Here is a 17715-nt window from a genome sequence, read left to right on the forward strand (position 1 = left end):
CTCCCATTGAAAGTCAGTAGGTTTCCATCAGCTATGCTGCAGCTACTGGAGTAGCTTGGGTGCAGGAAGGAAAATTGTTCCCTGAAGATAGTAGGTGGTAATGGTCTTCTGCTGAGAGTCTTTCTCCCCCTTGTTCCTCTGTGAGCAGCTCCTTTGTTGCCTCCACTCTATCTCCCTCTGATGCTGCAGCCCAAGGGGGACTGCTACTAAAGCCCTCAAGAATGGGAGTAAGTTGTGAGCTCAGAACTCTTGCAGTAGCAACCAAAACTTTTCCCATGTTTAGTGCCACTTTCTGCAGACTTTACCAACTTTTATGAACTCCTGCAAAGACCGAGTACTTATAAAACCTCAGCAAGAGCTTGTAGAAAGAAATTGGCAACTAACCTGAAAGTTGGATGATGATCCCATTAAATAATGCTGGTGGTATCCCTTTTTGCTGCAGAACGCATGTTCAGCTGTGCATATTTAAGGGAGAGTATTAATTATAACAGCAAGGTCAAAAATGGCAAGTCAGTCATCAAATCAGCATTAAATGCTGACTGATGTCTTAATCTGCCTACTTTGCATACTTCTGGCACATGCTACCACCCTCATCAAGATGATGTTTGGTATGATCCATGCCAGAAAAGGTGCGGATAACATTTTTCTACTAAATTACGAATAAGCCAAATTTTGTGGTCTTGGTGTTAAAGGTGTTACACCTTGCCTGTCCATATAACAACTTCTGTTTTGATGCAGAATACTCATATCTACTTCTTCCTCACAAATCACTCGAACGTTTTATAAGATTGTGTGAGAATGAGCTTTTCTTCATGTTAATATTTAAAGTTTCAAAATAAGCACGAGTAAAATTTTGAATCCATCTAATTATCTCAGCTATAAGATGGAGATTTTAATCGCTCACACTTATGAGAAAAAGCAGAAGGCAGACAAGTTGACAAGTCGTCTTCCTCATTCTATACTTTTTTGAAAAAAAAGCCAGCAAGTTTAATAATGAAAATAGAGCTCCTTTGAGAGGAACTTAGGAAGACAGAGTAGAAGGGGCAGGGGATATAAAGAGGGAAACAAGTTAAGGGTTAAGAAGAGTGAGTGGGGTTGAGGGAAAGAAATGGAGAGCCAACAGTGAAATGACTGACAACAGTGGTGGGGAGGGGCGGTGCGGTTGCATTATAGTTGAACACAAAATTTAAAAGAGGAAAAGGTAGGGGGAATGGTGGTAGTGAGAGGGTGGCAGGAAGGGGTGCAGGAGTGGGATATAAAGAGATCAAGTGCACAATAGAAGTGAGGGAAACTTGAGTTAAGAGTGGGGAAGGGAGGAGAGACATGAAGTCGACATTTTGCCACAACGTGCCACCCACCAGGTCCCACCTTAAAATAAAGAAAACGACTGTGAAAGAAGCAGATGAGGACAGAGAGAAGGTGAAGAAGTGCGAGAGAGGAAAGCAGAAGTGAAGTGACAGAAACAGGAACTACAATATGCACTTATATAGCACCTTAATGCAATTAAATGCCCAAGTGGCTTCACAGGAGCGATTATTAAGCAAAATTTGACATAGCCATGGAAGTAGATATTAGGACAAGTATGGTCAAAGAGGTAGCTTTTGAGAAGTTCTTAAGGAGATAGAGGTAGGGATGCAGAGAGATTTAGGGAGAGAATTTCTAAGCTTAAGGCTTAAATATGGATGCCAATGGTACAGCAATTAAAACTGGGGATGTGCAAGAGAAAGGCAGAGATGCTGGGGTTTGGTAGGGCTGGAAGAGGTTATGGAGATAGGGAGGGTATTTGAAAACAAAAATGAGAATCTGAAAATTGAGGTGTTGCCTGACCAGGAGCCATAGTTGGCCAGTGATCATAGAGTGGATGGATGAACATAATTTGTTGTGAGCTAGGATACAGGCAGCATGTTAGATAGGCTCAAGTTTATGATGGGTGGTAGATGGGACAGGAGAGCACTGGAATAGTTGAGCCTAGATACAACAAAGACATGGATGAGGGTTTCAGGAACAGATAAACTGAGGCCAAGCTGGAGATGAGCAATGTCATGGAAGTGGAAATGTACAATTTTGGTGATGGAGTAGATACAGCATTAGAAGCTCCTCTGAGAGTCAACTAGGATGCTAAGAATGTGAATGGTCTGATTCTTCTTCAGATTGTAAGCTAGGGAGAGGGATGGAGTCAGTAGCTAGGGAACAGATTTTGTGGCAGGGATCAAAAACAATGGCTTCAGTCTTCTCAATATTTCCTTGGATGAAATTGCTGCTCATCCAATGAACAGTCACATGAAGACAATAAAGACAGATAAGGGAGAGATCATATTTTCCAACGCAGAGTTTGCAACGTTACAGGAAGTAAATTAGTTGCTTATATGGTTCTTGAGCTTCAGCCAGACTATTGCAAATTTTAGATATAATTATTTATTGATTCACAAAATCAGAAGAATTTGCTCCTCATTACAAATCCTTAATCAACTGCAATCATTCTGGCTTCAGTTTGGATTCAAATAGAAATTATTCAAATCAAGACTCAAAGAAGGGAAAGGCAGCCTCTTGTTCTGAATTGTGACTCTATGGATGATTGCTTCAGATCCTTTGTATTTTAACAGTAGAATGATAAAAAATGTTAACATCTAGGATCCAAAAGGTCCTTTTCTAGTCACTAAATAATCCTATTTGTCTCTTTCTTGTTTTAGTCAGAACTTGGCAAGGGAAAACGCAGTGGTAACCCCCTACCAGGGCCTAACCATGTGTATGGAACATTTGAGAGACCCTATGATGGCGGAGTTCCTGCAGGTAATGAGGCAGTTTTCTTTTCTTTTGAAATTTATACTACAAGAGGTTACTTTATTAATTACAGTAGAAATTAGCACACTTAAAAGGACAATTCAAATTTGTACAAACTATGATTATAATGTCCATTATTCAATGTACAATATACTGTAATTTCACAAAACCAATATTTGCTTGAATGTAATTTAACCTCAACATTTCTACTGTAGGCCTTAGAAATGAACATCTAATGGGCTGGAGTCATCTAGATCATGGATGTCTTCGACTCTCATTATTACATTTCCGAGAGCATTAGGTGCATTTTGGCCACACAGAACAAACATTGCTGCGTCTTCCTCTTACCTGAGAGGGAGCATTCTGTTGCAGCACATCTATTACAAAATATTATGGAGTAGTTACAGATCAGGAATAGGCTATTTGGCCCACGTCTGGGTTTATGCTCCATATAAGCCTCCTCTTCTTTATCTAACCCAATTAACATATCCTTTAAATTGTCTGTAGATGTGTGGAAGTCTATATGGTCATATCTAACCCAGTCAAAAAAACAATCTGAACTAAATTCCTGCTTGATTCGATATTCCAAACCCCATACTTGGTTAATACTGATACCAAGAGCAGAATTTTACTTGACCCGTGGCAGCGGGAATGAATGCAGGGAGGAGTGGGTGTCATTTAAAAAGAGTTGGCCCATGTCAGGCAGGCTCCATGATGTCGTCCCACCGCCGACCAAGTTTATGAAATGCAGGCGGTGGGATGGATCAGTGGCAGACGCATTGGCAACAAGCAGGTAATTAATGTTGTTAAACAGCCAATTGTCAGGTATTTTCCTGTCATTTTCTGATTTTAAGAATGGCACACAGATTGCATGGTGGTTCAGAGTTTCATCTACTCAAAGGAGGCGAGACCTGGGCAGCAGTTGAGTTGTGGAGGGAACTGGCAGCCATACTTTGAAGCAGTCTGCAAGTTGTGCCTTGAACAAGCGATGCTATCAAATTTGGAGGCACTGCAGAGGTTGGGGCCAAACTGAAGTACTGTTCATGGAAGGGTGTCTCCTAGATCCACAGCAGCCACTGGAGGTAGAGGACGTTTTTGAGAAGAGGCTTCATTTGGTTATGGAGTCAATGCTTTCAGACTTTGGCTCCTCCAGTGAGGAGGAGAGTGGCACAAAGATGGCAACGCAGCTAGATGGAGCACCTTATGTGTGGCCTGAGAGCTTCGGTGGGTTGAGGAAGTCATTAGACATTGATAAGGAGGGTGCATGAGGGCAAGAGAGCAGCCCCACAGTCACAGAAGACATTACCCAACTCAAATGGTCAGAGGATCAGCTCCATGGAGACATCCAAGCTTCAATGTCTATGAAGACTGCATTTCCTAGGCGGGTGGTGGCAGAACTGTGTAGTATGATGTAGCAGGAGTTGATGCCATTGGGAAATGGCAAACACTGTTGCTTTAAAGGTGACATTGGCACTCAACCTTTTTTGCCTGTGTTTAGATCCAGAGATCATTTGGAGATCTATGTGGCATCTTTCAGTCAACAACTCATTGCTGCATAAAGAAGATCACGGATGTCATGTATAGTCAAGCTGGACAATATATCAAGTTCATAATCGATCAGGCCAAGAGGGCAATTGGCTTCAGGGCTTTAAATGGATTTCCCTAGGTGCAGAGGATCATTTACTGTACTCAAGGTTCCCATAGAACAGTCAGGAACTTTGTGCACAGGAAGGGATGCCACTCCCTTAATAATCAAGTCATCTGCGAGCACCATAAGTAGATCATGCAGGTGTGCGTGGTGTTTCCAGGAAGCTGCCACAATTCCTACATTCTTAGTCCCAATTGCCTCGGTTCTTCAGGCCACCTGTGGCTGGATACTTGGGGACAAGGGGTAACCACTGAAGACATGATTTCTGACCCATGTATGCAAATCCAGTGCACAGGCAGAGTACACGTGAAAATGCTGCTATATGGGCTAGCATCAAGCAGACCATTGGCTTTTTGAAGATGAGGTTTAGAGGCCTTGATAGATCTGGGGGAGCCCTTCAATCGCACCCTCAAGGGTATCCCGTATCATTGACAGCTGCTGTGCATTGCACAACCTGACGCTCTAGGAACAGTAGTACTGGAACCAGAAAAAAACACTGAACAAGCAGCATCCTTAGAGGAGGAGGATGAGCATGAAACACCACAATTGATAACAGCCCATGGACTTGGCACTGCAGGGCCTAACTTATAGGACAGTAACATGCGTGATATCAAGACTCTGATCAGTAGACACTTCACATGAGGTCAAATGCAAGGGAGCCACTGAACCAAGAAGTTCTCTCGCTGCCGCAGCCTTTCTGACCTTTCATTAGAGGCTCTTACCATCTCTCTGTACCCAACAGCACTATATGCCAAGGTCTTCTGTCAACACAGACGCTTATGAGGTGCTCACCTTTACAGACCATCCATGTATTTGTTTCCACATCTGGTCACTGTCAGCTAGTGCATAAAAATAAATGCATGAGTTGTTAAACATTGAATGTCAATACCTTTAACTCTTGTAAAACATTAAAGGCTTCTGCATTTAACAAATAAACACCAACCACTGAAACCCTAAGTGCTAGTCCATTCATTAATGTGTTCGCTTATAGTCACATCTATGAGGTGATTTCCTTGTGCCTGGAGTTGCTATGGGGGCCTTTCTGTTCTAGTGCATAAGATGCCTGTGGATTACATCCTCTGGATGCTTGAGCCCTAATGGGGCCCAGCACATTCAGGGCCACCTGAATCTGCAGGGGCTGGCTCAGCAACTCTCCAAGGCTCCTTCAACAGCGTCTTCCAAAACCATAATTTCCATCACCTAGAAGGACAGGGGCAGCAGATGCATGGGAACACCACCACCTGCAAGTTCCCCTCCAAGCCACGCAACATCCTGATTTGGAACTATATCACTGTTCCTTCACTGTCATTGGGTCAAAATCCTGGAACTCCCTCCCTAATAGCACTGCAGATGTACCTATACCACATGGACTGCAGCGCTTTAAGAAGATGGCTCACCACCACCTTCTCAAGGGCAATTAAGGATGGGCAATATAAGTGCTGACCTAGCCAGTGACGCACATGTCCGGTGAAAGAAAAAAAATGTTATCAGACCTACAGGGTTGGTGTCATCGTCAAAAGAGGCCAAGCTTCTGCCTTCAATGGTCAAAACGCTTTGAGAGAAGCCCCCATTGCTTTCAGCCTGCCCCTCCTCAGCCCTTTCCAAACCTACATCCCCTTCTATGGTTGCCTGGAGTGGTTCAGCTCCTGGCAATAGAGAGATGTGAGGCTATCCCATCTTGTCTATGCATCACTTCATAGGCCTCAAGGATGAGTCCATGCTATGAAGATTAGTGCACGCCCTTGCATCCATTCACTGCTATGCTCCATGTGTCTCTCCATGGGGTCACCACTCCCTCAATGGACTTTTATACTCACCATTGATATTGCACTATATTTGCATTCCAAAAATTGTACAATTGATCAATAAGGGTACCATTTCAAAATTTGCAGATGACACAAAACTTGAAAGTATTGTGAACAGTGAGGATGATAGTAATAGATTAAAAACAACATAGAGAGACTGGTGGAATGCGCAGACATGTGGCAGATGAAATTTAATGCAAAAAAGCGTGAAGTGTAACTTTTGGCAAGAAGAATAAGGTGAGGGAATATAAAATAAAGGGCACAATTTTAAAGAGAGAATAGGAACAGAGAGACCAGGGGCATGAATCATTGTAGGTGGCAGGGCAGATTGAGAGAATGGTCAATAATGCATACAGGATTTTGGGATTAATAGATAAAGGAATGGGTTGGGATTTTATGTTTGCAAATTGGGACTGCTGCCATCTCATGCATGCATAAAATCCGGTATGATGATGTTGGATGGTGAATCTGATGCCAACACGCTGGGTTCCCATTATATGATAGGTGGGCAGGCACCAAAATTGGCAGCCTGGCCGCCATTTTGAAAAAAATCACTAATGGGCAATTGAGCTTGTTAACAAGCCAATTAACCCAAACATTATGCTGCCCATGCTATAATGCAGTTGGTGCTTGGCCTAAATAGCCAAGTGGTTATGGTACTGGGTTTATAACCCCAAGATCAAGAGTTCAAATCTCACAATAGCAAACTATGAAACAATGTAACTTCATCTGAATAGGAACAGATGGAAACGTGTTTGTACTCGAAAGAGTTACTAAACATAGTGCCATCACCAGAAGTATGTTGCTTGGCCTAAATAGCCAAGTGGTTATGGTACTGGGTTTGTAACCCTAAGATCAAGAGTTCAAATCTCACAATAGCAAAACTATGAAACAATATAACTTCATCTGAAACAGATGGAAATGGGTTTGTACTTGAAAGAGTTACAATTGAACAATTTTTTAAGCTTGGCCTAAATAGCCAAATGGTTATGGTACTGGGTTTGTAATCCCAAGATCAAGAGTTCAAATCTCACACTGGCAAATTATGAAACAATGTAACTTCATCTGAATAGGAACAGATGGAAACGTGTTTGTACTCGAAAGAGTTATAATGCAGTTGGTGCTTGGCCTAAATAGCCAAGTGGTTATGGTACTGGGTTTGTAATCCCAAGATCAAGAGTTCAAATCTCACAATGGCAAACTATGAAACAATGTAACTTCATCTGAAACAGATGGAAATGGGTTTGTACTCGAAAGAGTTACACTAGAACTCAAAAGAGTATCAAGAGTTCAAATCTCACACTGGCAAATTATGAAACAATGTAACTTCATCTGAATAGGAACAGATGGAAACGTGTTTGTACTCGAAAGAGTTATAATGCAGTTGGTGCTTGGCCTAAATAGCCAAGTGGTTATGGTACTGGGTTTGTAATCCCAAGATCAAGAGTTCAAATCTCACAATGGCAAACTATGAAACAATGTAACTTCATCTGAAACAGATGGAAATGGGTTTGTACTCGAAAGAGTTACACTAGAACTCAAAAGAGTATCAAGAGTTCAAATCTCACAATGGCAAACTATGAAACAATGTAACTTCATCTGAAACAGATGGAAACAGGTTTACTCAAAAGAGTATCAAGAGTTCAAATCTCACAATGGCAAACTATGAAACAATGTAACTTCATCTGAAACAGATGGAAACGGGTTTGTACTCAAAAGAGTTATAATGCAGGTGGGTGGGAGTGGAAAGTTCACTTTTTCACCATCTGAGGTGAAAAAGCAGGAAGGAAGGGGGTGCATCTTTTGGTGGGCGCCCCATGCACGTCAGGGGCAGCCTCTAAGATGATACCACCCCAGCCTTCCCTTTGTGCCTCCCTGCCTGGCATCCAAAACTTGCTTGGCCTCCAAAACCTGCCAACCCCTCCCACCACCCCAAGGTGCTAATCCACCCCCACCCAAAAAACTCGGACTCACCTGAGTCTAGGTCCTCCGGGATCTATAGCTCTCTTCTTCTTGGGCCTCCTTGCAGTCCCTGCGGCACCCAAGTGCTGAGTTTTGCGCTGCTGGGGCTGCTGGAGGGCTGGCAGCTCTTGAAAGCAGTAGGCCTCTGGCAGTATATTATTACTGCAGGGAGGCCAGTTGGTTCATGACCGACTTTTGCAACAAGGGGGGTGGCGAGCATGATGCCTTCTCATAAAATTCACCCTATGGACTACAAAAGCAATGAAATAATGATGAAAAACTGGTTCAGCCTCAACTGGGGTATTCTGAGCAACACATTTTAAGAAGGGTGTGACGGCTTTACAGACAGTGCAGAAAAGGTTTACAAAAATGGTTCCAGGGTTGAGGGAGTTTAGTTACATGGATAGATTGAAGAAGCTGGGGTTGTTCTCCTTAGAGAAGGTTGAGAGGAAATTAATAGAATTGATCAAAATCATGAGAGGTCTGGCACAGTAGATAGAGCGAAACTATTCCAATTGGCTGAGGGGTCGAGAACTAGAGGACACCAATTTAAGATCAGGTAAAAGCGCCAACAGTGACATGAGGAAAAACTATTTTATGCAGCAAGTGAATAGGGTTTGGAATGCACAATCTGAGAGCATGGTGGAGGCAAATACAATTGAGACTTTCAAAAGGAGATTGAATAAGAACCTGAAGGATAACAAAACTTCAGAGGTAGGGGCAAAGGGCGGGAAAGTGGGACTAGCTGAGTTGCTCTTGCAGAAAGCCAGCACAGACGTGATGGGCTAAGTGGCCTCCCTCTGTGCTCTAACCATTCTATGATTTAATAGCATTGCAGCAATGTCAAGGTCACACCTGGGACCTCATAAATGCCGTGCTCAAGGCTTATGTCCCTGATCAGTGAAAGAAAAAATTAGGGAAAGAAGCAGAAAGCAAGATGGAGAAGTAAAAATAATGAATTAGAGTCAAACAAAATATAGAAAGAAAGTGGAATAAGAAGAGGGAAAGATTAAAGAGAGTGGATTGAAAGAAAGGGTAAAAAGGTGACAGAAGGGAAAAATAAGAAAAAGTTTTGTTATTGTATTAAAATAATGAATAATCTACTCATAGAACATCATACCAGCAGTAAACTATTCAACATAATATAACATTTTATTAACAGAATTCAAAAAGCATGATTCTAAAAAGCATGTACACAATTATTTTTACTCCATAACAGACTTAACAGAAAATAATTTACTCCCTTCAGGATAAATAAGAGAATGAAGTCTGTGCACTGAATGTAGAATATCAAAACAGGGAATGAAACCAATCCTGTCTGGGCAGGTCAGAAAAATCCATGCATTAGTCCAATGATCAATACAAGTTATCAATATATGTGTTTTCTTTTTTACTGTCTTTCTCAGCCATTGGTCACTGGCTTACAGCGAAACCCAAACAACAAGAAAAGCTACACAAACTGAAACGTGACTTTGCGGCACTAAATAAAGCGGCAATTAAAGCTGGATTGGTTACTTCACGAGAGATCCAACAGTTTAGGGCAACGCACGACATTGGAACTTTGAGAAAAAAGGCAGAAAAGAAAGATCACAAGCTCCCTGAAATAACTTTTGGAATGCCCACACGGTAAGAATATGTTTCTTCACTTACTGTTCATTCCCTTAAGATAGGGCAATTTTAATCCTGAATCAATCAGGCAGATGGTAAGGGGGATAATTGACCATGTGTCCAATAGGAGACCTCTATGATTTTGCTGATTTGGCAATAAAATTGATGAGCTGCCAGTGCTAAGTCAGTGCTGACAGGCAACTCGCTGGTTGAGGATGCAAATTCATCACTGCTTCGTGGAGGTGAGCTGACAGGAAGACTTCAAAGAGGTCGTGAGGGTAATGGGGAGCAGATAATTGTGAGGATGTGGAACTAAGGAGGAACTGGCAATGAGCAGCACAGGTTGTGCACGAGGAACAATATTCAAGCTTCTCCTGGCCTAATGTATTCCTTGTACAAGTACATTCAAGTCTCTCTGAACATCAACATTTAAAAATTTCACACCTTTTAAAAAATATTCTGCTTTTTCATTCTTACGACTAAAGTGAATAACCTCACACTTCCCCACATTAAACTCCATCTGCCATCTCTTTGCCCACTCACTTAGCCTGTCTATATCTCTTTGCAAGCTCTTTGTGTCTTCCTCATAGCTTACATTCCCACCTAGCTTTGTATCACCAGCAAATTTAGATACATTATTCTCTGTCTCTTCATCTAAATCATTTATCTAGACTGCAAATAGCTGAGGGCCCAACACTGATCCTTGTAGCAATCCACTAATCACAGCCTGCTAACTTTAAAATATCCCACTTATGCCTACTCTTTGCTTCTTGTTTGTTAACCAATCCTCTATCCATACTAATTTATTACCCCCAACTCCATGAACCCTTATCTTGTGCATTGACCTTTCGTGTGACACCTTAACGAATGCCTTTTGGAAATCTAAGCATACCATATCTACTGTTCCCCTTTACCTACCCTATTAGTTACATCCTCAAAAAACTCAAATAAATTTGTCAAACAAGATTTCCCTTTCATAAAAATATGTTGACTTTATCTGATCATACTATGATTTCGTCAGTGCATTGTTAAAACTACTTTAATAATAGATTGTAGCACTTTCCTGATGACTGATGTCAGGCTAACTGGCCTGTAGTTCCCTGTTTTCTCTCTCCCTCCTTTCTTGAATAGTGTTGTTACATATGGTAACTTCCAAACCGTTCCAGAATTTAGAGAGTTTTGGAAATCATAACCTACATATCCATTATCTCTGCAGCTATTTCTTCTAGATTCTGAGGTTGTAGGCCATCAGGTCCTGGGGATTTGTCAGATTTTAGTCTCTCAAGCTTCTCCAGTAATTTTTCTCTGCCAATTACCTTAACTTCCTCATTCTCTTTAGCCTCTAGGTTACTCCTTTTTTCTGCTATGTACCTTGTGTCTTCTACTGTGAAGACAGACACAAAATATTTGTTCAATGTCTCTGTCATTTCCTCATTCCCCATGATAATTGACTCACCTGGAGACAGTTGAGAGAGGGTCGGACCTGCTTGAGTTAATGTTTGGGACCTTTAGCTCTGACTAGTCACTGACCACTCCAGGAACGAGGCTTTCAGTGTAAGCAGTAGTAAGCTTATTGAATAGATACACAAGTAGTCCAACAAAATGGTACTTAGCAAGGTGGTACTCACAATCTGTTTTTACGAACACCGGCTCTAGACTCTCCAATTGATTGAAGCGCTGTCTCCTGCTCACTTTTTGTTGCTGCTGCATTCTTATTGACAGTGGTCTATCTTCTCTTGGTTGTGTTGAGGGTCACAAGACTCTTCTACTTGTATCTTTTTTGGGTCTAGCCTTGTGCTGCATTAGTTTACTTTTGAGTAGGCTGAAACCTCATCTTAGGCAACCTGATTAATTCACTACTATTTTATTAAAGACCTGATTAGTTATCATATGTCATTATTGTCCATTACTATATTGTTAACTTACATGACCGTCATGCATGATATTTTTTTTTATTAAGCAGGAGACCCTTCAGCTTAATGTAACACAGTTCTTTGTCTTTGCTATTGTCTTATTATAGAGTACAGTAGACAAAAATGCTTATCCAAGGCTCAAATCAGCCAAAGGCCAGAATACTCCCTGATCCAAGCTTCTACAATAGCTTGACATTTCTTTCCACTGTCCCTGCAATACATCAGAATCTTGCATTGACTAAATTATTGAAAATTATGCCTCGCTTCTTGACATTTTATGATTTCATACTTTCATACTAACCTACATATTCCCTACCTTGGGGGCGAAGTAAAGCTGATCCCTCAAAATTACTATATATAATAACGATACACTTGATACATATAATTATATTACTATTCTGCCAACACCCATGACAAACATATTTCGCAAACCTATGCTTTAAGCTCCAATGTTTGGACTTCCAGTTTCATCTTTCTTTGCCAGTGTTACTCAGGGTTCATCCATGAAGAATACATCCTCAGCTTCCGCCCAGTTGAAGTCTGACCCTTTGCTTGGTGAGTTCCCACATGATTTCAAAGGATTGAATAACTGTGCTCTGAATATTTAGCCTGAGGTAGAGTATGTACAGCATCTTCATGTTTAATTCATACATATAGAGATGAAGTTTAGCATTCATTCTTTACCATTTTTAACTGATTTACGTGGAACCATTTCAGCTTTGGTTCCCCTTTTGGTTCATAAGGAATTTGCAGCAAACACACAGCAGGATTTGATTTGTCCAGGATACTATACATTCTTTACCATTTGACATCAACTGAGTTTTTTTATTCATTCATGGGATGTAGGTGTCGCTGGCTAGGCCAGCATTTATTGCCCATCCCTAATTGACGTTGAGAAGGTGGCGGTGAGCTGCCTTCTTGAACCGCTGCAGCCCATGTGATGTAGGTACATTTACTGTTAGTGGGGAGTTCCAGGATTTTGACCCAGTGTCAGTGAAGGAGTGATGATATATTTCCAAGTCAGGCTGGTGAGTGCTTGGAGGGGAACTTCCAGGTGGTGGTGTTCCCATGCATCTGCTGTCCTTGACCTTCTAGATGGTGGCGGTCGTGGGTTTGGAAGGTGCTGTCTGAGGAGGCTTGGTGAATTCCTGCAGTGCACCTTGTAGATGGTGCACATTGCTGCCACTGTGCATCAGTGGTGGAGGGAGTAAATGTTTGTGCATGGAGTGCCAATCAAGCAAGCTGCTTTGTCCTGCATGGCGTCAAGCTTCTTGAGTGTTGTTGGAGATGCACACATCCAGGCAAGCGGACAGTATTCCATCACAATCCTGACTTGTGCCTTGTAGATGGTGGACAAACTTTGGGGAGTCAGGAAGTGAGTTACTCGCCACAGGATTCCTAACCCCTGAACTGTAGCCATCGTATTTACATGGCAGGTGCAGTTCTGTTCAGTTTCTGTTCAATGGTAACCCCCCCAGATGTTGATAGTGGGGGATTCAGCAATGGTAAAGCCATTGAATTTCAAGGGGAGATAGTTAGATTCTCTCTTGTTGGAGATGGCACTTGGGCAGCATGAATGTTACTTGGCACTTGTCAGCCCAAACCTGGATTTTGTCCAAATCTTGCTGCATTTTGACATGGACTGCTTCAGTATTTGAGGAGTCACAAATGGTGCTGAACATTGTGCAATCATCAGCAAACATCCCCACTTCTGACCTTATGATGGAAGGTCATTGATGAAGCAGCTGAAGGTGGTTGGGCCGAGGACACTATCCTGAGGAACACCTGCAGTGATGTCCTGGAGCTGAAATGACTGACTTCCAACAACCACAACCATCTTCCTTTATGCTAGGTATGCCTCCAACAAGTGGAGGGTTTTTCCCCTGATTCCCATTTACTCCAGTTTTGCTAGGGCTCCTTGATGTTGCACTCAGTCAAATGCTGCCTTGATGTTAAGGGCAGTCACTCTAACCTCACCTCTAGAGTTCAGCTTTTTTGGCTTGAAATTCTGTGGCATCACCTGCTCTCCTATCTCATTCTCAAATGGTTTGACATGTTTATCAAAGCATTTCTTGATTTGGTTTCGGGATTTCCCAATATTTCTGGCCACTAACTTATTTATTTTCCATCACATGATCAATTAATTCCTGCAGCCATTTTTGACTACATGGTTGTACGGCTAGGGGTGTTTTCCCTCCAAAAGTCAAATGCCCTAGTATCCACATCCACCTCACAGTCATTGCCTTGTATGGACTAATTTCTGTGCTCCTATCGGGTGTTGATCTTATTGCCATTCGACATAAGGGAAGCATGCTTGTCCACTGAGCGGGGTGATCTGTACACAAAAAAATAGAATTACCTGGAAAAACTCAGCAGGTCTGGCAGCATCGGCAGAGAAGAAAAGAGTTGACGTTTCGAGTCCTCATGACCCTTCAACAGAAGACCCTTCTGTTGAAGGGTCATGAGGGCTCGAAACGTCAACTCTTTTCTTCTCCGCAGATGCTGCCAGACCTGCTGAGTTTTTCCAGGTAATTCTGTTTTTGTTTTGGATTTCCAGCAGCCGCAGTTTTTTGTTTTGATCTGTACACAGCTTGGCTAGCATCATTTTCAAGGTTTGATTACTCTTTTCTGCAATTCCTGACAACTGTGGATGATGTGCAATATGTAATTTGTGTCTAATTTGCAACAACTGTTGTAAGCAGAGAAAATATCCCCTGTAAAGTGTGGTCCTTGGTCACTACCGACCTGTACTGGTATTCCCCATCCACAGAACACCTCACTCAATAGGACATGAGCCACTGTCCTTGCCTTATTATCTATCATGGGTAATGCTTTAGTCCATTTTGTTAATTGATCAGTGACAACCAGGACATATTCATGGTTGCTCTGTGCTTTTGTGAGGGGCCCAATGAAATCAATCTGCAAATGTGTCCAGGGTCTATCTCGTGTGGATTGAAATCTCAGAAGAGCTTTGTTGATATTTGGTGCTGGGTTGGTCTGTAAACAGGGCAAACACCTGTTCATGTATTGTTCCAAACACCTTTTCATTCAAGGCCACCAACATACTCTAGCCAGTTTCTGCAACATAGTTGGCATGGAGTAATGACCAGCAGTAGTGAAATAATGCTAACATGTCTTCCCGCAGTACAGAACGAACACAAACGAGCGGGATGCCTTCCCTGTTGAATCTCTCATCAATAATGCTTACCCTCCTTGTGGTAATGTATAGGAACATAGAACATTGGAATTAGGAGCAAGAGTAGGCCATTCAGCCCTTCGAACCTGCTCAGCCATTCAATAAGATCATGGCTGATCTGGTTGTGCTCCCAACTCCACTTTCCTGTCTGTCCCCCATAACCCTTGACTCCCTTGTCCATCAAAAATCTGTCTAACTCTGCCTTGAATAAATCAGATGACCCAGCCTCTATTGCTTTGTGGGGAAGGGAATTCCACATACTAACAACCCATTAAGAGAAAAAAAATCTCCTCATCTCTGTCTTAAACAGAAGACTTCTTATAATTAAATTGTGTCCCTTGGTTCTAGTTTCTCCCACAGGTGGAAACATCCTCCCAGTATCTACCCTATCAAATCCCGTCAGGATCTTATATGTTTCAATAAGATCACCTCTCTTTCTTCTAAACTCCAGAGGTATAGGCCCAACCTGTCCAACCTTTCTTCATAAGATAAGCCACTCTTCCCAGGAAAGAGTTGAGTGAGCCTTCTCTGAACTGCTTCTCATGCAATTATATCTTGGGTAGAATTTATCGCTGGGCCTGCAGGTGCACGTCTGACAATTAAGAGGCCTATTAAGGCCATTAAAGTAGTAATTAACTGAGACTTTTTGTTGCCCATCAAACGTTACGGTTGGCAGGTGGGCAAATCAGCAGGCAGCCTTGGCATTTTTCAGGGAACCTCATCCATGGGTGGGATGAGGTTTCTGATATTAATTTTCAAAGAATAAAAATGTTTGGACAGAACTTTCATCATCCATAAGTTCCGGTGACTGACTGACTAATGCATGGGCATTTTTTCCCAGCTTTTATAAACTTTATTATTTGCATTTAAATTCTTCAGCTCCCTGAGGCAGCTCTCTGCCTCCAGGGAGCTTTCATTCCGCGCTCCTCCACGCCTGTGCTGACTTCAGCATTCTCCCTCCTCCCGCCCCCACCCCGGCAGCGCTGAGCCTTTCATTGTTAATTGGCCAGCCAGTGTGAAATCGCAGCCAGGGGCCAATTGCATTCAAGGGTCCATTCCCCAGCCACTCCAGAGCCTGCCAAACAAAAATCCTGCCCCTTTTTTCAAATAAAGAGACCAAATCTGTACACAGTATTCCAAATGTGGTGTAGTAGTTGAATGGACCCACGCCATAGGTTAAGGTAGGGGCAACATTGTTCGTGCAACCTGATAACAGTGTCATATGGTGAAAACTCCCACTGTATCTCTGGAAGGCCCAAAGTCTTGATCCTAGTAGTAGCTCATACTGATTTGGAGTGAGCATCAAAGATCCATTCTGGGAGGAGTCCTTCAAGGGTGACCCATTTTGCAGTGATGTCTGTCAGGGTGTGTGGTGAGGAGTCTTTTCTGTGGGCCACTACTTTCCCAATGTGGTAAGGGGCCGACCGTTTCTTCAGTACATCCCATAACTTGGCCAAGTGGGTTGAGTGGACAAAAGGTTTTCCATTTGATGACCAGAAACCATTCTTACGGTACAAGGGCAGAGCGAAAACAGCATTGCACACATATCCACTATCAGTCCAAACATTGATCGGTTTAACTCCAGTGTGGTAGGCAGCTAGGATGTCTGCTATAAGCTCTGTTTGCTGGGACAAATGCATCGATCCTCATTTCGAGGATCAATGATTGCACACCAATTTTCACACTCCTCCCACATGATACTTAAAGCCATCAACGTATATGATCTGTGCCTCTGGTAAAGGTTGTGGAGAAGTGGGGTTCTGTTCCAACTGCAGGTAGGGGAGGGGGCACTGATGGGGACTGCCTTTGTTTTTTTTTTATTCATTCATGGGATGTGGATGACGCTGGCTAGGCCAGCATTTATTGCCCATCCCTAATTGCCTTTGAGAAGGTGGTGGTGAGCTGCCTTCTTGAACCACTGCAGTCCATGTGCTGTAGGTACACCCACAGTGCTGTTAGGAAGGGAGTTCCAGGATTTTGACCTAGCGACAGTGAAGGAACGGCGATACACTTCCAAGTCAGGATGGTGAGTTTTTTTAATAGGAACTTCCAGGTGGTGGTGTTCCAATGTGTCTGCTGCACTTGTCCTTCTAGATGGTTGCAGTCGTGGGTTTGGAAGGTGCTGTCTAAGGAGGCTTGATGAGTTGCTGCAGTGCATCTTGTAGATGATACACACTGCTGCCACTGTAGGTTGGTGGTGGAAGGTGGAGTTTGTGGGTGGAGTGCCAGTCAAGTAAGCTAACATCAAAGGCAACAATGTGACTTGTTTGGGAGTGATATCCAGATCTCGGTGCAGGAGTTCAAACATCCATTTACTAATTCCCTGGGATGACACTTTGGCTTCAACAATAAGCTAAGATGGGTATGAGGTGAATGCAAGATGATCTTCTGTAGCCCTGTCAAATATATAAAGTGGTTGACTGCCCAGAAGGTAGCCAGCAATGATGCTCACAGGCCGAATACTCGGTCTCAGCTGCCGGTAGGATTCTCGACGTGTAAGCGATTGGTCAAACAGACCCCTGTTGGTCCTGACTGAAAACAGCAGTGAGACTCAGAGAAATGCCCCCCACCTCTAGATGAAAGACTCAATCTGGGTCTGGTATCATTGACATTGTAGCCTGCATAGTCGCCTACATCATGTCCTCTACTTCCTGGATGTAGTTATCCTTCCAGGCAGACTGGATATCTTCCTCCTGTTCCTTCCGCAGTAACTTGAACAATGGTTTTGCCATCTCTGAAAAATGATGGATAAAGTTCCTCTGGTACCCCACCAAGCCTAAAATTGATCTCAAAGCCATTTTG

At 42.7% G+C, this 17715-nt stretch overlaps 1 protein-coding gene across 1 annotated transcript in view; it reads left to right on the forward strand.

The window, feature by feature from the left end:
* Nucleotides 1–17715, forward strand: part of cfap77 (cilia and flagella associated protein 77) — a 227073-nt gene that overhangs the window by 98059 nt on the left and 111299 nt on the right. The window contains exons 3-4 of the mRNA XM_041194108.1: nucleotides 2691–2790; nucleotides 9603–9822. Of these exons, the coding sequence (XP_041050042.1) occupies nucleotides 2691–2790; nucleotides 9603–9822 (320 nt within the window). The remainder of the gene's footprint in view (nucleotides 1–2690; nucleotides 2791–9602; nucleotides 9823–17715) is intronic.

Source organism: Carcharodon carcharias, chromosome 8 (genome assembly GCF_017639515.1).
Source record: "Carcharodon carcharias isolate sCarCar2 chromosome 8, sCarCar2.pri, whole genome shotgun sequence".
Taxonomy (NCBI): Eukaryota; Metazoa; Chordata; class Chondrichthyes; order Lamniformes; family Lamnidae; genus Carcharodon; species Carcharodon carcharias.